General features: G+C 42.9%; 1 protein-coding gene across 1 annotated transcript in view; it reads left to right on the top strand.

Annotated features, from left to right (window-relative positions):
- The window catches only part of ARHGEF28 (Rho guanine nucleotide exchange factor 28), a 238,675-nt gene that overhangs the window by 210,504 nt on the left and 5,176 nt on the right, over nt 1–22,995 (top strand). The window contains 10 exon segments of the mRNA XM_044276054.1: nt 557–735; nt 864–961; nt 2,632–2,801; nt 2,803–2,815; nt 3,427–3,564; nt 5,399–5,496; nt 8,827–8,865; nt 14,576–14,623; nt 14,778–15,215; nt 16,616–16,874. Of these exon segments, the coding sequence (XP_044131989.1) occupies nt 557–735; nt 864–961; nt 2,632–2,801; nt 2,803–2,815; nt 3,427–3,564; nt 5,399–5,496; nt 8,827–8,865; nt 14,576–14,623; nt 14,778–15,215; nt 16,616–16,874 (1,480 nt within the window).

Raw genomic sequence — 22,995 nt, forward strand, 5'->3', positions numbered from 1 at the left:
AGTTGATTTGCTCATCCCTAATAGAAAGCCATGTTCACTTTTCCACCCAATTTCAAAACTGAAGTAAGTGGTGTAAAAAATGCAAAATGTCGCAATATTTTTGCGCAAGTGAGTGCAAAAAGTCGCAAAAGTCTTATTTTGCGACGGAAGCCATAATTCTAGAATAAAGGCGTGATAAATCAGGGCCCATGTATGTGCTTCAATGAAGAGCAGTTCAGGAAGCCCCGAGCTTCAAGGGTCTAGGAATCCTCCTTCCTGATAATTGCCCCGATCATTTGCTCATTTAGTGTGTATACAGAGATAGCGGTCAGTCACTGATGGCCCCCATGTACAGCCGAGCTCTGAAAAAGCAGACATTTAATGTGCAAGTTTTACTTAATCTTTTCCCATAAAACTATATACAATCTGCTCAGCTCCTCCTGATCTATAGCTTTCCTTTAATTCCTACCAAACCTACCTAGTGAGCCTGTGTGACCACTGTGCATACATGCTGTCATGAACTAATCTATACATCATGATCATGAAATGTTTCATACATGTGTTCTTTTCACTACAGGATCAGAAACCACCCATCATTTCTCTCCAAAAGTTGATTGTGAGAGAAGTGGCTAACGAGGAGCGAGGGATGTTCTTAATAAGCGCATCCTCCGCTGGGCCAGAAATGTATGAAATTCATACCAACTCCAAAGATGAGCGGAATACGTGGATGAGGCAGATACAGGTCGCTGTACAGAGGTAACGCAGGTCATTCTTTGTATCTGTTGGTTCGGATTCCTCTAGTTATGCTTCTTGCTGTAGAGCACAAATAATACACACTCATACGATAACGGTTTACATTTGTTCTGCTCTTTATTGGAACTTAGTTGTCCTGAAGAAGAAGAAGAAGAAAGGAAACCCTGTGAATCTGATGAAGATAAACGGGCTGCTGAAGCACGAGCAGCCAAAGCCCAAAAATTTCAAGGTGCGTAAATACGGCAGCGCTGATAGCGGGAGAGACTCGCCTCCGTCCATTGTTTGTACGGGAAGAATTGCACCGCATGTATCTGTTCTTCCCATCAATTCTGGGGAAATTCTAACAGAGGCTTCGAGAGGAGCTACCAAGACAAATGTCTATGTTCTAGAAAACTTCTGTTCAGTTTATTTAACCCTGAAGGCTACAGCCCTTTTTTTTTTTCCATCTCTGTATTTTAAAAGCTGTAACTTTTTTTTTTTTTCTTTCACCAACATAGCCGTATGAGGACTTGCTTTATGCTTGATGAGTTGTATTATTTAATGCTACCATTTTGGAGTACCTCTACTATATTGTATGCATTTTTATTTACTTATTTTTGGGTGGGGATAGGAATTGTGAGAAAACAATACAATGCCGTCATGGTTTTTAGGGTTTTGTTTTAATGGTGTTTGCTGTGTGATAAAAATGATAAAATGACATGTTGACATTATTCTGTAGGTCAGTACAATTATGGAGGGCCCAAATTTATGTTTTATGTTTTACTACTTTAAAAAAATCTGGACACCCAAATTATTTACATTTTTGTGCTGAAGGAGCTTTATGGGAGGCCTTTTTTTTTTTTGTGTAGTTGTAGTTTTTATTGATCCCATTTTGGGATTCATGCAGCCCTTTGATCAATTTTTATTTACTTTTTGTGTGTGAGCTGATAAAAAAGAAACAAATGTAGCATTGGGGAAATTTTATTTATTTTTTGCGCCATTCACTTTGTGGGTTAAATAATGGGATGCTTTAGTAGATTGGGTTGTTATAAATGTAGCAATAGAAATTATGTCTAGAGAAAATGACGCAACTAAATTGCTGTAGTCAAAGCGATGTATTATCAGCGGTAACCGTATCCCCAATAACAATTCACGCAAATGGGTAACCGCAATTAAAGCTCGACATTTAATTAAAGCTATGTTAAAAGATATGGGCCCATGAATCAACTCCTTTTTTCGAAAGCATTGTAGCCTAAAGCCTAGGAGATGCGACAACTGGCTACCATACGGTAAATGTCATATAAAGGTGACAGAGGGTAGAAAAGAATAGATATTGAAGAGACAGGGATACTGGGTCGCTAGCCCTATGTGTCCCTGTATCTACCCAATAAACCCTCTAGATGACCCTTGAAATCCCTCTTCCAAAATGACAGTGACTGCCCAGTTTCATCAAGTAATACAGAAACCGAGACAAGAAGAAGGGACTCCTAAGTAAAGTCAACACAATTGTCCCAACGCGTTTCATTGGCATCCGCCAATTCCTCACGGGACCATTCCAAAAATGGTGTTATTATACCAAGGAACCCAGTCAGGGCTCCCTGGAACATTCACAAGGTAATATACAATCTGTCCAAAGGTTTCTCAAATATGGCTCAGCAAAGGATCTTCTGCATGTGGTGGCAGGTAGTATAAAATCCTGCTTATGGCCGCAGCATAATGTGCCGTCCTGCGTATGGCAGCAACATTTTTAGAAAAACAATAAAACATTTCCTGGAAAACCCATACTCTGTTATGATGTGTGTAAACCAGCAGGTGGCGCTGTCTGCCAATGATTTCATCTGCAGAAAATGCCAGTATTTTCTGTGCAGACTGACAAAGGGAACTTCAATTATTACTAATATTATTTCTTATTTTTTGTAGAAATTCTGGGTTGCCATGACCAGCAGATTTTCAATTGCTTGGAAGATAAGTTGCAGATATTTGGAGAACTTGCAGCAATGTGTGGAGGGAGCAATATGCACATAGAGCCACATCTTTTAGTTAAAGCGGATTCTGGGGAGATCCCACAGGCTGCATCGTTGCTGGCGGCTTGCACTGAAAGAAGGTACGCTTATTTGAAAGATTTTGTTGTAAGCTTCATTAAAGGGGATTTCTGGGATTTTAATAGTGGTGGCCTATGTTTAGGATAGGCCATCAATATCCGACCAGCAGGGATCCGACACCACCCTGCACCAGATCAGAAGCACTGTAGTAGCTCCAGTCTAGTGGACAGAGCTGGTAACTGGTTTTCTGCTTCCATTCACTTCAGTGGAATCAGCGCGGCAGTTACCAATTCTGTCCACTACTTAGTAGATACAGCCGTGTAGTTCCGGCACTGGAGCTTCTGCAGAACCACTGATCGACAGATGTGCGAGTCTGATATCGATGGCTTACCCTGAGGATAGGAACCGACAACCCCTATGTTTACAGACCTGTGCCCCTGAACGTAAAAAAAAGAAGACTCGCCTGTCTGTAGTCCCACTGCTGCTCTGTTCCCGGCTGTGCCAAGAAGCAGCTGGGTCCCGGGACTGCTGCAGCCAATCACAGGCATCATCGGCAGTGATGTACCATTCAAACCTCTGCGACCGCTGAGGCCTATGATCTGCTCAAAGGCTGCTTTGATATTAGATGCATGCATTAATAATGTACTGATTTTTTATTTTATTTTTTGTAAAGCTGAAAGCCTCTATGCTACGTTAACAACAGAAATGGAGAATTCAGCATGGTCATCGGAAGATGGCGAGACACCAGGCAGACATATGGGCTGGTCCAGTAGTGAGCCATTGGAGGAAGGTCATGAATTTCAAGAGACTTGTAAGTAGATATCACTACAAAACCTAAAACTTACAAAACATCAAAAATATTTCTCAGTACTGTTGTTTTGCAGCACTGAGGCAAATGAATGTTTTTTAGGCTACTTTCACACCTGCGTTTAGGTGTGGATCCGTCTGGTATCTGCACAGACAGATCCACACCTATAATGCAAACGATGGTGTCCAATCAGAACTGATCCGTTTTGACTTACATTGAAAGTCAATGGGAGGCGGATCCGTTTTCAAGTGAACAATATTGTGTCAGTAAAAACGGATCCGTCCCCATTGACTTACATTGTAAGTCAGGACGGATCCGTTTGGCTCAGTTTCGTCAGACGGACATCAAAACGCTGCAAGCAGCGTTTTTGTGTCCGCCTCCAGAGCGGAATGGAGGCTGAACGGAGGCAAAGTGATGCATTCTGGGCGGGTCCTTATCCATTCAGAATGCATTGGAGCTGAACTGATCCGTTTTGGGCCGCTTGTGGGAGCCTTCGAAACGGATCTCACAAGTGGACCCAGAAACGCCAGTGTGAAAGTAGCCTCAGTGAGGACTGACTTGCTTCAGGCTTACTAAGACATGGTATATTCGGACTAAATTTATTGATCTATCCAGCCAGTTTTCTAATATATATATATATACACATACACACTGCCTGTCCCAAAAAAGAAAAATAATCTGCACCCAAAAAAAAGGTCACAAACAATAATAATTCGCTGGACCGCCTTTAGCTTTGATTACGGCACGCATTCGCTGTGGCATTGTTTCAATAAGCTTCTGCAATGTCGCAAGATTTATTTCCACCCAGTGTTGCATTAATTTTTCACCAAGATCTTGCATTGATGATGGTAGAGTCTGACCGCTGCGCAAAGCCTTCTCCAGCACATCCCAAAGATTCTCAATGGGGTTAAGGTCTGGACTCTGCGGTGGCCAATCCATGTGTGCAAACGATGTCTCATGCTCCCTGAACCACTCTCACAATTTGAGCCCGATGAATCCTGGCATTGTCATCTTGGAATATGCCCGTGCCATCAGGGAAGTAAAAATCCATTGATGGAATAACCTGGGCATTTAGTATGTTCAGGTAGTCAGCTGACCTCATTCTTGGAGCACTTTGAGTCCCAATCCTTTGAGTTCCCTTCGCATTGTGAGTGTGGAAATGCTCTTACTTTCACTATTAAACATAGCCCTGAGTGCTACTGTTGTTTTTCTTCGATTTGATTTCACCAAATGTTTGTGATCGCTGATTACGATCATTCAGGATTTTTTTCCCCACCACATTTCTTCTTTGAATACGATGGGTCCCCACTATCCTTCCAGTTTTAATAATGCGTTGGACAGTTCTTAACCCAATTTTAGTAGTTTCTGCAATCTCCTTAGATGTTTTCTCTGCTTGATGCATGCCAATGGTTTGACCCTTCTCAAACAGACTAACATCTTTTCCACGACCACGAGATGTGTCTTTTGAAATGGTTGTTTAAGAAATGAGAAGCAACTCATTGCACCAGTTGGGGTTAAATAACTTGTTGCTGAAAGATAATCGCCCATGCAGTAATTATCCAATAGGAGGCTCATGACTATTCGCTTAGTTAAATCCAGGTGGTGACTTTTTTGGACAGGCAGTGTACATGTATTCATACACAGTCAACAGTCTGATTTTACTTTGAAGCATGTGCAAGGCCAGACTGCGGCAAAACTGTTTGCATTTACATCTGTACTACATCATACCACCAACAGTACATGTAGACATGGCATACAGTATATGAATATGAATTGTTCATAGAATATATAAAAAATGTTTTATTTTAATCTTCAACTGTTTCACTTATTTTTACAGCCCTAACTCCTGACGTGAGAGAGGAAGACTCATTTAATACAGAACTTTGTTCTTCTCAAGTAACGAGTGATATAGACATGGCTTTTAATGAAGATAAGGTAGATAGATGACTCTTTTTACCTAAAGTCTATGCCCGAACAAGGTTTTGTCTGTGGATAAACATCTCAGATGACAAAGAATAAAAAATAAAAATAAAATCAAGAAACATGAACACCACTGCTCATGTTATTAGTCTTAATTGCGGCTATACTAATTGTTACCACAAGGTAGAGCTAGGTCACCGCTTTTTTATAATGTCCTTGAAAAACTAACCTATATTCATCTGTTATTTCCCTGCCAATTCCACTTCTGCATCTCTGGTCCTCCTTGCAGTTTGTGTGTGCAAGGCTTCAGCGATGACAGTCATATATGGCACAATCTCTGGCCGCAGCTGCCTTGTGCCATATACCACAAAGCCCAGTGATTGGCTGCAGCGGTAACATGCCATATAGTGTTGAGCCGAAACGAGCTTCAGATTCTTCACCCGAAGATGCTTCGTTCAAAACTTCGGAATAATACTGTATGGAGATCCGTCTCCGTACAGTATTGGGCTACTTTCACACTGCCGTTTCTGGGTCCGCCTCTGAGATCCCTTTTAAGGCTCTCACAAGCGGCCCCAAACTGATCAGTTCAGCCCCAATGCATTCTGAATGGATAAAGATCCATTCAGAATGCATCAGTTTGGCTCCGTTCTGCCTCCATTCCGCTCTGGATGCGGACACCAAAACGCTGCTTGCAGCATTTTGGTGTCCGCCTGGCGGTGCGGAGCCAAACTGATCCGTCCTGACTTACAATGTAAGTCAATGGGGACGGATCCGTTTACATGAACACAATATTGGTGCAATTGTAAATGGATCCATCCCCTATTGACTTTTAATGTAAGTCAGGATGGATCCGTTTGACTTACACTTAGACTTTTTTTTTTTTTACTTAGTTATGCAGACGGATCCGTACTGAACGGATACAAGCGTTTACATTTATAGGTGCGGATCCGTCTGTGCAGATACCAGACGGATCCGCACCTAACGCAGGTGTGAAAGTAGCCTTAGAATGTATGGGCTGAGATAAGCCAAAGTTAGTATTTTTTGCGAAGTCGTGCGTGACTTAGTTGAAAAATTTTGGTAGTTGATTTCTAAAGTGGAAAACCAATTTAAAACTTCAAAAAACCGAACTCCGCTTCTGTTCCGGGGTACCAGTTGGAACCGAAGCCGAGTGGTTTTCCACTTTAAAAATCAACTGAAGTCACGTGCGACTTTGCGAATAACTTACTTCGGCTCATCAGAGCCCATACATTCTAATACTGTACGGAGCTGGATCTCCGCACAGTATTATTCAGAAGTTTTGAAGGAAGCGACGTATACGGGCACGTCATTGTTGCAGCCAAAACTGGAACAGAGGGAGCTCAGAACAGTGAGAATGAATTGTTTAAAAATTACTTTAAATGGGTTATCCAGGTAAAGCTAATGATGGCCTATCCTCAGCGGTTACAGGTAGCTCCCGCTACAGCACCGTACATTGTATAGTGGGTGTGCTTGGAATTGCAGCTCAGCCACATTCACTTCAGTGGCGCTGATCGCAGCTAGGCCATGTGACTGATGTATGGTAATGTCACGTGGCCTAGGAAGAGGCCTCTCCTAACAGCTGATCAGCGGGGGTCCCAGGTGTTGGACGCCCACCGATCTGAAAATGATGACCTATCCAGAGGATAGGTCATCAATATTATTTCCAGAACAACCCTTTTAATACCCTCATTGCCATTAGAAAAAAAAGGAAATTACTCTGACAACTCCTTTAATGATAAGCAAGCAATTGATGATTACAATTTAAAGATTAATGGTAAACAGCCATGGCTAATACCTCGGTGTGGATTTTGGCTGCATGGCAGCCTCGCCTTCCCAGGCCCCACATCTAGTCTTTCCCTGAGCGCGACTGTTCCTTGATTGCCATGGGCTGACCAACGTAATCCCAGCAATCAGCAGTCATTGACAGAGGAAGCAGAGGACGGCTGCACATCACCGCAGGGGAAATGTAATTATGGTTTTATTGTGACGTTAGCAAACTCCAGCACTTGTGGGGGGGGGGGGGGGGGGAGAGAATCTTCAACAGTTTAACTCCATATACATTGAAGGGTTATCCTAGTAAGAATATTGTTTCTAGTTAAATCCAACCCATATATATGAACATTTTCTGTATTTACACATTTTTTTTTTTTTTTTTATGCTTCTATCCCCAACCGTTCTGTGTCCACCTCAGTAAATTGGCCGAGGTGGACAGAAATGCTGAGTTTTGCTTCTCTCTCCCTGCTCCATCGAGTATGCAGGAAGGGATCCCTGGTGAGGTGATCCACCTGCTTCTGAAGCGGCAGTGCCATTTTTGCTTCTCTGAGGAGGTGCTGAGCAGGTGCAGTTACATTAAAGCTGTCTCGCTTATCACTTCCTCCATGTCTCCTCTAAGAAGGAGCGAAGATCCTTCAGCTTCAGAAGCAGCCGGGTCACCACACCAGGGATCCCTCACACACCCTAAGGAGCAGTGGGGGAAGTAAGTCTGAGCACGTTCAGTAAGGTGAATACAGAAAGTTTGTTCAATAGAAACAGCAGGTGGCGTTATACTAAAGTAATCCTAGGAATATCGGAGGATATAAGCATTATTTTTTTAAATGTGTCAATTCAAAAAATCTTCAGAATTATGGGCTGGATTAAACTATAAACACTATCCTTTGTGTTTCAAAGGGGTTATCCAACAGTCTTGAGCATTCCAAAGAATAGGTTTATGCATTTCAAATAGAAAAAGTCTTGTCTACTCAATGGGCATCCTCTAAATTCCTGGACAAGATATTTGCGGTCGTGTGATTTGTTCACATGATGGCTTCCCCGAGCTGTTCCAGAGCACCATTACTTCTGTGCAGGTGCTGAACAGCAAATGCCCGTGTCCATTGCACATGCAGATACAAGGGATTCTGCGGCCTGTATCTGCACGTGCGCCAGATGTGTCCACCTGCCGTGACATGGAGTTAGAAGTTAAATGTTTGGAAGTTTAATACCTCATTGTACCCATTCAAGTGAATGAGTGATGCATAGTGGCACCTAGTCATCCAGGGTTACACAGGAGGACCCCACTCGGAGAACGTTGCTCGTTTACCTTTGAAAGCCCCAAAGTGGTATATAAAAGAGGTTGCCCTGGTGATCTGACACCATATAGATTTCTGCATCCTGTAACTGACTACCTAACATGCAGTGTATAAAGGTAATTGTTCCGTCGTGTATTCCTGAAATTAGTACAACTTCCTGCACATTATATTTAGCGATGAAGAAGTGGTGGCCTGATATCTGTATATCTACTTCTCCCATACTTATCATAACCTGTTTAATTTCTGGCTTTTGCTGTTTTAGGTTGAATTAGAAAATTCCTCAGGATATAAGCAGGCGGAGGTAATGGATCATCTGTATATTCATAACTTCATATATGTCATTTACTATAACATCTTTTCATTACAAGTGGAATGCTTTGAGTTAATTGTTTGACTTTTTTCCACCCAAAATTATTTCTCTGTCACAGATTCTGTCCAAAATACTGGATAAAAAAAAATACTGCATGCAGGACTTTTTTTGTGCGGTAAAAAAACTGGTTCCTGAAATTGGAAGGAAATTGAACAGACTCTATTGTGGTCAGTGGAGTTTGTTCAGCTCCGTTTGTCTATGTGCCGAATTTGGGACTTCCGTTATTTTCATTGTGATGCTCCTCTATCGGAGCAGGAGAATGGACACTACTTAGGCTGATAATAATCTTTTTTTTATATAGCGCCAACATATTCCACAGCGCTTTACAATTCAACTTATGTGACCTCCCCCTTAGGCCTCATGCACACGACAGTATTTTTTTGCGATCCGCAAAAAGGGGTTCCGTTGTTCCGTGATCCGTGTCCGTGTTTGTTTCCGTGTGTCTTCCTTTATTTTTGGAGGATCTCCAGACATGAAAGAAAGAAGAAAAAAAAAATCTAAGTCAAGTTTGCCATGCAAATGATAGGAAAAAAACAGACATGGACGCAGATGACAATCTTGTGTGCCTCTGTGTTTTTTTCAAGGACCCATTGACTTGAATGGGTCCGCGAACCGTTGTCCGTGAAAAAAATAGGACAGGTCCTATTTTTTTCACGGACTGGAAACACGGATCACGGACGCGGATGACAAACGGTGCATTAGCCGAGTTTTCCACTGACCCATTAAAAGTCAATGGGTCTGCAGAAAATCACGAAAAACGGAACAACGGACACGGAATGAAACAACGGTCGTGTGCATGAAGCCTTAGGAAGATGTCTCTGTATTTGTTCAGTTCCCTCTTGCTGCACAGTGACCAAACATGTTGGTTAAAATGCAGTTACTATGTTATGGGGAAAGTATTAGGGAGATGACAAAATACGTATTATTGGTGATGCCGCCCATGAGGAGGTGAGAAACACCATCAAACAAGACTGATGAATTCTTAAAATGGACCCACACATTGGACCGTTGTCGGTGAGATTCCTGCTATCACACAAAGCTGGGACAGACTAGTTCACAGTTTTCTCTGCCGGCAGAGTCTCAAACATGGCTGACTAACAAAATTGCTGGGGCCTATTGGAGTCACTGCATGCGATTCCATCATGGTTAGCAAGACATTTAGCAGTCCCTCTACCAACACCATCTATTATATAAGATCCTTCATCAACTGTAGAATTTCAGGTGTTATCTACCACATTACCTGTGGGACCCAGCAATGACTTTGTAGGGGCAATGGTAAGACCGTGAACCATTGGCTGATTCACAGTCATACTAGCGCCCGATTATAGCACTGTCACACGACGTCATGGGTGGCTAGCGCTCTGTATATGTTCTATAATTCATGTCTATCACTCGTATCCTCATGTTCCTGATGAGATGCTGTATCCCAGGCATTGAAACACGCAAGGTAAAGCTAGGATAGATTGCAGGATTATAATAGGGCCACTTACTAGTGCTGCCAGTGCACAATACCATTGTTAGTAATCAAAGCGCTAGATTCTGTTCGAGGCCAGACATTTGGGGAATTGATGCAGATGGTACGCAGATATCTAGCATTCAATAGTACCGGTTCCCCCTCTCACGAGTGTCCTTGATCTAGACTGAGACAAGTCAGGCCGTAGATGCATGGTAGAAGCATTATGTACCAGCAGCTTCTATGTCAGGCTTATAATTACTGTGCCATACTTCTTCTCTTAATGACATGTGCATCACAAGTTCCTTTAAAGGGAATGTGTCATCAGAAAATGAAAAAAATCACAGAAAAAACTAAGATAAAAACATCCTGCACGATATGATACAAATTTGCGGATGTCCCTGGCCATATTATTGAAGAAAACCACAGAAACAAGATAATAATGCACTTATTAAAGCAGGTTTCAAGCACTATATATGGACTAAGTCCTCACTCTGATATGATAATGTCTGAGACACTTAGTCAATATATTTTGATCAAAACACATCTAAGCCCGCCTACCGAGCGTCAAGGTGGTCTCAGGTCAGGCGGGTCCTACACTAAACCTACCTAAGCCGTTGGGCTTCTATGTTCAGGAGCGCAGACGCCGCACATATGGTGTGCTGCTCCTAGTAACCTCCATGTGCATCAAGCAACCAATGGGAGGAGGAGCAAGCACAGCCATATGTACCACCTAATTAAGGCGCTCATTGGATAGGGGAGGGGGGCAAAAGTGCAGAGGAATGCTACTCCCAAGATACTAGGTGCGCATTCACACTTGAAGGTGCCACTCCCTCAAGCAAACACTACATAAACAAAAAAATCACAGAAAAAACTAAGATAAAAAACATCCTGCACGATATGATACAAATTTGCGGATGTCCCTGGCCATATTATTGAAGAAAACCACAGAAACAAGATAATAATGCACTTATTAAAGCAGATGCAAGCACTATATATGGACTAAGTCCTCATCCTGATATGATAATGTCTGAGACACTTAGTCAATATATTTTGATCAAAACACATCTAAGCCCGCCTACATCAGAAAATGACCTATTGTTTAAATCATGTTTTATGTTTAACAAATTTTTTAAGAATTTTTAATTGTTATTTTTAATTTTCCATGTCAATATTTACATTTAAACAAAAAACAGATTCCTGTAGTTTTCGGACTGGCCACTAAGCCTAATAGTAGGCACCTTCGTGGTCTGTACACATCACTTTACCGCAGTTATCTGCTTATTTGTCATTCTAATCCTGCCTGTAATGATACCACCTCCTGTGTATAGATAAAACAAGATCTACCATTCACAATTGGTGAATGTCAAAGTTTATCTATTCTTTCCTTGTACAATAACCAGGGGTGCACCACCATGAGGACAGGTGAGGCGATCGCCTCAGGCAGCACAGGTAGGGGGAAGAGGGAGGGAGGGAGCGGAAGGGCCATGGGCAATGAGCGATTTCATTGTGGCAAAGCGGTTAGGTTAAGAAATCTGCATGGGGGGGTGCCTTTTCAATTTTTGCCTCAGGCAGCAGAAAGGCTAGGATTACTACTGACAGAGATGGAGTGGGAAGAATACCGTAATCAGGAGGCAGAAGAGGCTTTAATACCAAATAATTCCCAACTTGAACTGCTTCATACTCCATCAACAGAAATCCTCCTCCGGATAAGAAAATGTAAGAGACACTTTAGAAATAGTGAGAAAATAGAGAATTTGAATATACAGGAGTATGAGTTTAAAGGAAATGAGATTTTGTATTGCACTATATTGTTAATTACAATATATATATATCGTTATTATGGATGAGAAAACTTGTGTTCTCAAGTTCGGCGTACAAGGTTCGGGTTATCTAAGAATTCCGTTATGGATTCCGCCATAACTTATGGTCCGTGGAAGCAGAATCTGTAACAGAATTCTTAGATAACCTGAACCTTGTACGCCGAACTTGAAAACATAAGTTCGCTCATCCCTAATTGGAATCATATAATTTTTGCACTGACCTAGTAAGGTCATGATTTCCTTCCATTTTATCTGTTCGGTGCAGGTAACTTTTAGGCAGCCATCACATTATCATATATATAGATAACATGGGATCCACTATTCACCATAGCTGATATCACAGCTTATCTACTCCCTTCTGACCTCTGCACAGGTCACAGCGCTTGCCTAGTAAACTCTCCCATAGAAGTCAATGAGGTCCCCTCCTGTCCATTGTGTCTATGGAACATTGGCCTGCCGTAAAGCAATTTTCTTTAAGGGAACCTGTCATCAACTTTATGCTAACCTCACTGAGGGCAGCAAAAAATAGTGACAGAAATGCTGATTTCAGCGGTGTGTCACTCATGAGCTAAAAGTACCGTATTTTTCGCTTTATAAGACGCACCTGATGATAAGACACACATAGGTTTTTAAGGAGAAAAATAAGCAAAAAATATTTTGAACCAAAAGGTGTGCTTTCAGTAGGTTTTGAACTAATGGTGGTCTGTGGATGCTGCACTGTTATGGGGGATCTGTGGATGACGCACTGTTATGGGGGGATCTGTGGATGACGCACTGTTATGGGGGGATCTGTGGATGACGCACTGTAATGGGGGGATCTGTGGATGACGCACTGTTATGGGGGATCTGTGGATGACGCACTGTTATGGGGGATCTGTGGATGACTCACTGTTATGGGGGGGATCTGTGGATGACTCACTGTTATGGGGGGGATCTGTGGATGACTCACTGTTATGGGGGGGATCTGTGGATGACGCACTGTTATGGGGGATCTGTGGGTGACGCACTGTTATGGGGGATCTGTGGGTGACGCACTGTTATGGGGGATCTGTGGGTGACACTGATGGGGGTGGGGGGGGGGATCTGTGGATGACACTTATGTCATCCACAGATCCCCCATCAGATGCATCAGTGTGGAGGGAGGAGGCGAAGACACTCATGGCGGGGCCCGGTGCAGTGACTCTACTCTAATACACCGGGCCCCACAACTGTTAAATACATTTAATCCGATCTATATCTAAATATATACCGCACTATTCGGTACTTATTGTAGTACCGTAAGTATAGCATTAAGACGGCGCAGACCTGCAGCTCCCTCGGTCATGTGTCGCCTGCCACAGCTCCCTCCTCATGTGCCGCCTGCCTGCTTATCTCACTTTATGAATGAACAGGCAGGCGGCGCATGACAGAGGGAGCTGGGGCAGGCGGCGTATGAGGAGGGAGCTGCGGCAGGCGGCGCATGACAGAGGGAGCTGCCGGTCTGTGTCGTCTTAATGCTATACTTACGGTACTACAGTAAGTACCGAACAGTGCGGTATACATTTAGATATAGATCTGATTGAATGTATTTAACAGTTGTGGGGCCCGGTGTATTAGAGTAGAGTCACTGCACCGGCTCCACCATGAGTGTCCCCACCTCCTCCCTCCACACTGATACTTCGCTGGCCGCGCTGTGCAGCATAGCGGCCAGCGAAAATCCGCTTTATAAGACGCATGGCCATTTTCCGTCCACTTTTGGGGGGGAAAAAGTGCGTCTTATAAAGCGAAAAATACGGTAAGTGGTTGCTGAGAACCAACATCATAATAATTGCAGCAGAGGCCTTGAGAAGAGTCAAATCTACCTGAGAAGAGTCCTGGCTATCCATAATCTCCCGCTCTCTCCCCATCTGCTGATGATTGGCAGTTCTCTCCTAGAGGGAAAGGGAGAAAACTAGGTAGAAGCCTGTCAGTCATCAGCAGGTGGGCAGGAGAGTAGGACTTCATGAATAACCGTGACTCTTCTCAGGTGGTCGTGACTCTTTTCCAGGCCCAGTCTGCAATGATTGTGATGTTGGTTCTCGGCAACCGCTTACTTTTAACTTATAAATGACAAACCGCTGAAATCCACTCGCCTGTCTCTACTTTATTCTGCCGTTAGTATGGTCAGCATAAAGTTGATGACAGGTTCCCTTTAAAGCTAAACAGCTCAGGCAAGATGGATGCCACATAATCATGTTCAGGAAATAGAAGACCTAAATCTGCATCCAGAAACCAGATTTTAACTGGCAGAAAAAGTTTTTGGTGACACAGAAATATCTTAAAAACGTGCATTAGGTCATTGATAGAGTAATGTGCTAAGATAACTCTTCCATCTCTCTTCCTTTAGGTCTTGCAGGCCGTTCAAAACCTGACCCGTCTCATGTACAGTATACAGGTGTGTACTTAATATTCTAATAAAATTTGGAGCGGGGAAATAAGATACCAGCCATTTACAAATATCTACACTGCACTTACTAGAAACCGGCAAGGGTGGCCATTATGTAAGAATGTTTACAGCATTATTACCAGGTTTCTTTTTTTATTGTCAGGCTGTTGTAACGCTTCAGGATACCCAAATAGAACTTAATAAAGCCCTGCTCCAGGATCACGAGGCCGGCATCAAGGGTTTACCGCAACGGAGCCTAGAAAAACACAGCGGAGAGATAGCCAATTTTGAGAAACTGCAGCACCAACTTCAGCATGAAAAGCGTCGCTGGGTGCGTGAGTGCAACCAGAAGGATCGGGAGTATGAGGAGATGGAGAACCTGCTCCAGCAGAGGCAGAAAGAGTGTGAGAATCAGGAGTATGTCCTGGAAGAAGAAAGGGAGGAGCTCAGCTGCAAGCTTCAGGAGTACCAGCAGAACATGGAGAGGCTGAATGAAGGACAGAGGATTGTGGAGAATAAGAGGCAGCAGCTCTGTCACAAACTCCTCAGTCACACGCGTCAGAACAGCATGCCAGTACTGATTGCACGCACAAAAGCACAGGTATCTTCAGTCTTCTATAGTCTTCAATGACAACCACACCTATCAAGTAGGGCCCAAAGCAAACAATATAGTTGCAGGTGCAAACCGAATACAACAAACACTGCAAAACAATTGGCACACTGCTGACCCAAATCATGCAAAAATGTATCTTTATTAACAAACATATAAAACTAACATAAGAGACAACATAAAAAGGCACTGACATCCCCAACCACAAGGAGGTGCCCAGCCACGGTCATATATAAATATAAGTAGACAAAGCAATGTGGTGTACTCCCATAAATCATTCCATATATCAAAATGTACAGACTTGGATAAAAGGCACCGCCACAACGCAGTAAAACTAGATATGCCAGCAAATACTAGGTATATGTGTGCATAAGTTGGGGCCATGTATGCTATATGTTGGGAGCACCACAAATATAAGGTGTTGAGCCGGATGCAGTTGCCCTTTAAAGGGATTGGCCAATTTAGGCTACTTTCACATCTGCATTGTGCTGTCTGGTGTTGAGATCCGGCACAGGCTTTCAAAACCACAGCACAACGGTCAATGGGGACAAAACTGAACAAAACGGAACGGAGTGTACCAGAATGCATTCTGGTAAAGTTGGTTGCGTTCCCATGCCGGACACAAAATCGCTGCAAGCAATCTTTCAGACACAAAAAAAACGGATCCAGCTACCATTGACTTACAATGGCTTTAGTGCCGGATCCGATTTCTTCGTTTTCAATATAATACAACTGAGTCGGTTCTGAACGGATGCAACTGATTATTATTAGAACGTAAGCATTTTGCCGAATCTCAAAACCATAAGGCAAAAACGCAGATGTGAAAGGAGCCTTATATGTGCATTTCTAAAAAGGCCATAAGCTATAATGTGTCATAATCAAACTTGTATTTAACCCTATCTGTGGAGGGCCCCCAGCTTTGTATCCAAAATGTAAGCAGAGCAAGCTGGCATCTGCTGCGTCCATAGGCGGTGGTCAGTGTGACTTGTCCATGTGACTGCTAACTCCACTACAAACCAGGCACTGGTTCCTTTTTTTTTTCAGTAAAAAAAAAAAAAAAAAAAATCTCATCTACACATTTGTTTTAAGGTGTCTTGTGAGACGTCTGACAATGCAAATACTCCTGGACTTCAAAAGGGCACTGTGGTTATGTGTCATTATTTAATTTAATGGTGAGGAGAGCGGGCATAGTAAAGGGAGTGTGAAGCGTTTCCCTCAACCCAATGAAAAGCCATTTCTTTACATTAACACATCTCAGGCAAAGCCGAAATTACAAGTTTAATAAAGTAAGGACAGAGGTTATGAGAAAACGTGTTAGGAAAAATGAATGGACGCGCTAAGTCTTGAAGGACGCGGCTGAACTCCCTCTCGTATTTTCCTTCATATAACAGGGTGTAAGAAACTCCCAGCATGACAGTTTACAAAACGAAGACTCCAACTATATTAACAACGCCCTGGCTCAGATGTCGCTCAGCAGCATGACCGCGCTCCCAGACTCGCATCCACATGTGGATAATACCTTGGACTTAGCAGAGACTTCTGAGAACAGCTCTGTGGACATCTCTAGTGAACCTTGGAGCACCTTAATTTCCCGGCAGCAGAGGCTCGAGAATTCCTCCCGACACAACAATAAAGACGCCTGTAATAATGGTAAAGGAGAACACAATAGAAAATCGTTAGACCGTAAATATGCTGCCTTTCTGTGTTTTAGTAAGGACTTGCATTGTCCTAATTTTAATAGTTTCTCATATATATATATATATATATATATATATATATATTTATATGCGTGTGTGTGTATGTATGTGTGTGTATATATATATATTATATGTATAATATTCAAGGGGGTAATCTGTGCAGTGGTATTTTCCTTCTTGCCTATGTTAAAGGGGTTTTCCGAGACTTAATTACTGATGACCTAGACTCTGGATAAGTCATCAGTATCTGATCGGTGGGCATCTGAAACCCGGGACCCCCGCGGATCAGCTGTTTAAGAAGGCAGCGGCGCTTGCAGTAGCGCCACGGCCTGCTTGCAGCTTAACCAAGGCTGTGTGACGTCACGTTCATCGGTTACGTAACCTAGGCACAGCTCAGCCCCATTAAAGTGAATGGGGCTGAGCTGCGATACCAAGCACAGCCGCTATACAATGTACGGCGCTGTGCTTGGTGAACAGAGGGTCCAAGGTGTCAGGGGTCCAAGGTGTCAGACCCCCACTGATCAGATACTGATGACCTATCCAGAGGACAGGTCATCAGTAGAAAAGTGTTGGAAACCCCTTTTAATAATGGACATGCTGCATAACAGCAGAACTTGCTCTGCAGAGCTTCTTTACTGCACTGCTGTTCAGTACAGATTGGGATGTTCTGTAATGCAAAGTAGACCAAATCTTTTAGAGCTCACACCCGGCTCCCTCTTGGTTCAATGTCCTGTCCCTCTCTCTCCTCTCCTGAATGCTCCTCTAAACTCAGATCTGATCTGATTTCATATGACGTGATTCAATTTGAGCTTAGATGAGCGTTCAGGAGAGCAGAAAGAGGGAATGGAGAGTGACCGGAAGCCGGCTGTTGACATTGAGACCTAAAGGAATAGAGCGGTTTTCAGTATATTGTAATACATGCAGACTGCAGGAGAACAATGGTTACAAAACCATCTGAAGAAATGTTTTATATCACTTAACACATATATATCACATAAATATAGTGCACAAAAAAAAATGTGCTGTCCGTTTTTTTTTTTTTTTTTGCGGAACCATAAAAATGAATGGGTCCGTGTACAATCTGCAAAAAATGCAGATTAGATGCAGACCAAAAATTTGGTCGTGTGAGTGAGGCCTTACATGGGATTTACATAGACTGTCAACTGCAGTATATGAACAAAATTGTACGTTACTGCTCTATTTCCGCATAGGCACTGACGTGCTCAGTAAGGATGTAATTCTGTCTCTTTCCAGCTGCTGGTATTGTAATTAGTGCACAGAAACATCTTATCTAGAGCTACAGGAGAAAACTGTATTCAGATGTTGAAGACCATGTATGTGGTTCATTTCCAAGGCAACCTGTTCTGACCCCTTTATGTCTCCAGTGTGTCTTTTAATAGTTCTAGAGCTGTCAGTCATATATATGGTGGTCATGTTTTAATTCTCCATCTAGGTGCTCACTAGCTGCATGTTTCTCATAGTAAGAATAGAAGGAGTTTGAGAACAAAGAATATTTGCTCGCTGAAAACCTTTACTATTTTTGATTGGTATCAGGTGAATCGTGAAACTGAAGGTGCCTTATTTAATGACTTATAGTTCATTGAATTGTAAAAATGCCCCTATGATAGTAAATCAATTGCCAACGTTTGGAAATTATAATATTTTTCATCCTGTAAGACACACCTAGGTTTTGGAGCAGGAGAATAAGAAATCTGCCCCAATCTGACCCAGAATGTTAATCAGAGCTCAGATCAGACCCCCAATGTTAATAAGACCCCTAATTACACCTCAGCTCACACCACCCAGGTTCCTAAGACGCCCAATCACACCTCAGATCATACCCCCATGTTAATAAGACCCAAAAGTTAATCAGACCTCAGATCAGACAAAAAAATAAATAATCAACTTACCTCTCCTGCGACTCCTGGGCCATCCTCCTGCTCTTCCTGCCACGCAGTTCTGTGACCTGCTTCACACAGCGTGGGGTCACAGAGCATGCCGACATCCTCACATTGTGCGCAGGTCACAGCACAGCGTGCAGAGCCTTGCAGGAGTAGACCAGGAAGCAGTGAGTACAGAGCCCGCACAGGGAGCGCTGCATTCACCACTCCCTGGTCTACTCCTGTACTAATGAGCAAGAAGTTGAGCCATATTGTTTTTTTTACTTTTGAATTGCCTTCTCATAAACTGATTGCAAAACTTCCACTATGTCAATTGATAGGCCATGCTGATTTCAGTTTTATTGTCACTTTCTGGAAGCTAATGCAAATTTGACAACCAATATGGTTGTTTCCTGATGATACTTTGCAAAAAGGGCCACAACAACAGAAAAACACCAAAATCTCTGTTAGAAAAACAAATATTACCACAAGTTGTTCACTATCGTAAGTTCTGATTTACTAATCATTGTGATCTCCCCCTCATCATCTGTTCCATGAGATCCAGAGCTGAAAACAAACATAGTGGGAAGTAAGGGAAAGGATGTCACAGCAATACAGTGCTGGCAGATTCTACAGAAGGCTGCTTGTGAGAGAAATACATCTAGCTGTGCAGCTGAAGAGGGAAATAATTAGGCTGAAAAAGACATTAGGGAAACCCCAAAAAGACCTATTCCTTAACAATTATGATTGCACAAAGAAGTACAGCCATTATGCAAACTTTTTTGAAAACTCAGGTATGGTTTAAGCCTCGGTTAAAAAAAAAATTCTTCTGTTTTGCTTCTGCAGAATGTGTAAGTCTGTCACTAATCTGGTACTGCTGCTGAATGTGTCATAAATAATTTAGAGCTCTGCTCCTGTTTCTGATCACTTTTTGTGCTCTCACCCTCCCTTTTCTCACTGTTGGCGATAGCAGAATAGGAGATGTACGTGGCAGATCAGAGAGTGGAGAGGGGGGAGAATCCACATGCTGATTACAATGAAAATGGAGAGAAATGCATACACAAGGATAATTCTTCTACTGAAGAACGGGATTCACACTCTCCTCAGCATCTCTCACTGTCAGTACAAGTGTGCAGAGATCCCTCATGGGTTGTAGCAGGGAAAAGAAGCTGTGCTAATAAACGAGAACTAGTGAAGACAGCAGCATCCTGGACACTCAGACCTGACTCCAGAGTGTATTACTGAGAGAAACAAGTCCACGTGAGAAAAGTCTGAAACTAGGAGCAAGCTGCACACTGAATATCAAGGGCTCTGAAAATGAATTAACTAGGGCTACTTTTTATTCTTGGCAACCACTAACATGTACATTTTTTTTCCTTATAAAAAATGTCCATAGCCTTTAAAAAACTGGTTGTTGAAATTAGATATCCACTTTAAGAAAGTGTTTTATAAAAATGGCTAAGTAATGATTATAGTACCTGATTATCTTCCAGGTATTCGTACACTAAATGGTCTTCTAAAACACTGATATAAAATGTGTTTTCTACAATAGCGGCTTTGTCAGTAGCACAGAAAATGCAGAAACAGGCTTTTATTTTTGCAGTTGAAATCTCTCTGCGTTATCGCCATGCCCCATGTGTCTTTACCCAGTGATTGATCGGCCGCACTCTGTTATTATGTTTACTTTGCAGTCGATAATGCCCGCCCAGAGTAAAGTGCTGAGAGCCTTTATTGTGTTATATCTGCACATGACGTGCCAGTTTGTTCACATTTACCAAGGGTGCTGGAAAATCTTTACAAATCAATGACTTGCCTTCCATTTTATGTTGCCTTCATGCATTTCTGTGAGGGAACAAAGGCACACTTGTGTGCACAGAGCTGTTCTTCGGTTGCCCAGCCAAAAGATATGTATTTGTGAATAGGGCTACAGCATAACTGAGAACAATACATAAAAGAAATGGATTTCTTCCTCGGCTAAATGTTTTGCAAGAACAGCATTGCCACATTTGGTTCATATTTTCTAATAGAGAATAAGTTGAAACATATCGACTGATTTGTTCTGTATGCTCTAGGCTACAGCTGTACCTGAGCCAGAACGAAATCGAGAATGCTCATTATGTATGGGATTACCGCATTAGAACTTGTAAACTATTATGTATCTTTTTTATTCATTATTCTACATTAACATGATTGTCTAGGATTACATGGAGATATGGCACATGGGTTGTGTCTGGTATTGCAGCTCAGTCTCATTTAATTGGATACGCCTCAGTTGCAATACCAGACATAATCCATGGACTCGAGTGGCGCTCTTTCTCAGCTAAAAAGTAGATCCTAGTTCTAGTCCTGGAAGATTCCTTTAATTTATATTCTCTATTATGTGTGGCAAATTGCCAAAACAGATACTCTCTTAAATGACCGCAAAATTGGTTCTAAAACCCCAAGAAGATCCTACATGACCTCAACAAATGTGGGCCATGGAGAGTAAGATAAAAAGCTTCTGCTTTCTCTACTGTGATCCTTGCTATTCCCTAACTAATGCAAAGTGACCAAACCAAGCCAAGTGATCTAGTTGCTACTTAAAGGGGTTTTCTGGGGCAGAGATTCAAGACCTATTCTTGGAAATAGAAATAGAACTAGATGACTTTTTCCACTTTCCAGCTCTTAAAGGGTTTCTGTCAGCAGAAAAATGGGTATTAACCTGACTGACATTAGTGATGTGCTAATGTCAGCTGAACATAACTATATTAGTCCCATTTTACTATGTGCCGCTGTTATTTAGAAAAAAAATAACTTTTATAATATGCAAATGAGCCTCTAGGAGCAGGGGGGGCGTTGCTCCTGCTCCTAGAGGCTCCGTTCTCCCACCTCTGGCCACGCCCTGCTACACTTGATTGACAGGGCCAGGCAGCGTTCACGTCCTCCTGCCTGGCCCTGAGTTCGGGTGAAATCTTCAGCCATTTAGTATGCGGTGCAGGCGTAGTGAAGAAGGGATGCTCGCCGGCTGTGGACTTCCTTACTGCGCCTGCGCCGCGTACATCATAATACACCCGGACGAATAGCGATGCTGGTATCAATGATGGAGAGGATGTACTGTGATGTATGCGGCTGAAGATTTCATCCGAACTCAGGGCCAGGCAGGAGGACGTGAACAATGCCTGGCCCTGTCAATCAAGTGTAGCAGGGAGTGGCCAGAGGTGGGAGAACGGAGCCTCTAGAGCAGGCATGGCCAACCTGAGGATCTCCAGCTGTTGCAAAACTACAACTCCCAGCATTCCCAGACTGCCTACAGGTATCAGCAGGGCATGGTGGGAATTGTAGTTTTAAAACAGCTGGAAAGCCGCAGGTTGGCCATGCCTGCTCTAGAGGCTCAATTGCATATTATAAAAGTTATTTTTTCTAAATAATGGCGACACACAGTGAGATGGCGCTAATATAGTTATGTTCAGCTGACATTAGCACATCACTAATGTCAGCCAAGTTAATACCCATTTTTCTGCTGACAGAAACCCTTTAAATTCAAATTCTCTGAGACAGACTGTCAGCTCACTTCTCCCCGTTCCATGGACTTCGATGGCCAGCATGTAATCTGATCCTTCATTGAGCTGACTGTCATCTCTCTGTCTTGGAGAATGTTAGTTTAAGAGGAGTCCGTGAAAGAGCTGATAAGTGGAGAGAGGAACATTTTTCTGTGATTATAGTCGCCTATACATTCTGGGAATAACTCTTTTACCACATATCCACAGGACAGGTGCTAAATGTCTGGGGGGCCCATTGCTGTGATTCTCACTGATCCAAAGAATGGTGTTCCCATGCTTCCCCCCCCCCCCCTTTCCTTTTCACTACATCCTCCACAATGAGAAAGTGCTCAAATGGAGCGACTGCTGAGCATGCGTGCTGTCACTCCATTCAGCTGGAAACTGTCGGAGATGGCAGAGTGCTATATTCGGCTTCTTATCAGCAGTGCCACATACAATGAATGGAGCGCTGCATGCTCAGCAGCTGCTCCATTCAAGCTCCTTCTCACTGTAGGGGGTGCAGCAGGGGCGGAGCTATAGGGGGTGCAGCAGGGGCGGAGCTATAGGGGGCGCAGAGGTAGCAGTCACTCCCATGCCCAGGAGCCTGAGGGGGCTCAATGACCCTTGTGCCTCATAAGAAGACACCAGTATTATATAAAGTGCATACTGGGAGGGC

The sequence above is a fragment of the Bufo gargarizans genome, chromosome 1 (assembly GCF_014858855.1).
Source record: "Bufo gargarizans isolate SCDJY-AF-19 chromosome 1, ASM1485885v1, whole genome shotgun sequence".
Taxonomy (NCBI): Eukaryota; Metazoa; Chordata; class Amphibia; order Anura; family Bufonidae; genus Bufo; species Bufo gargarizans.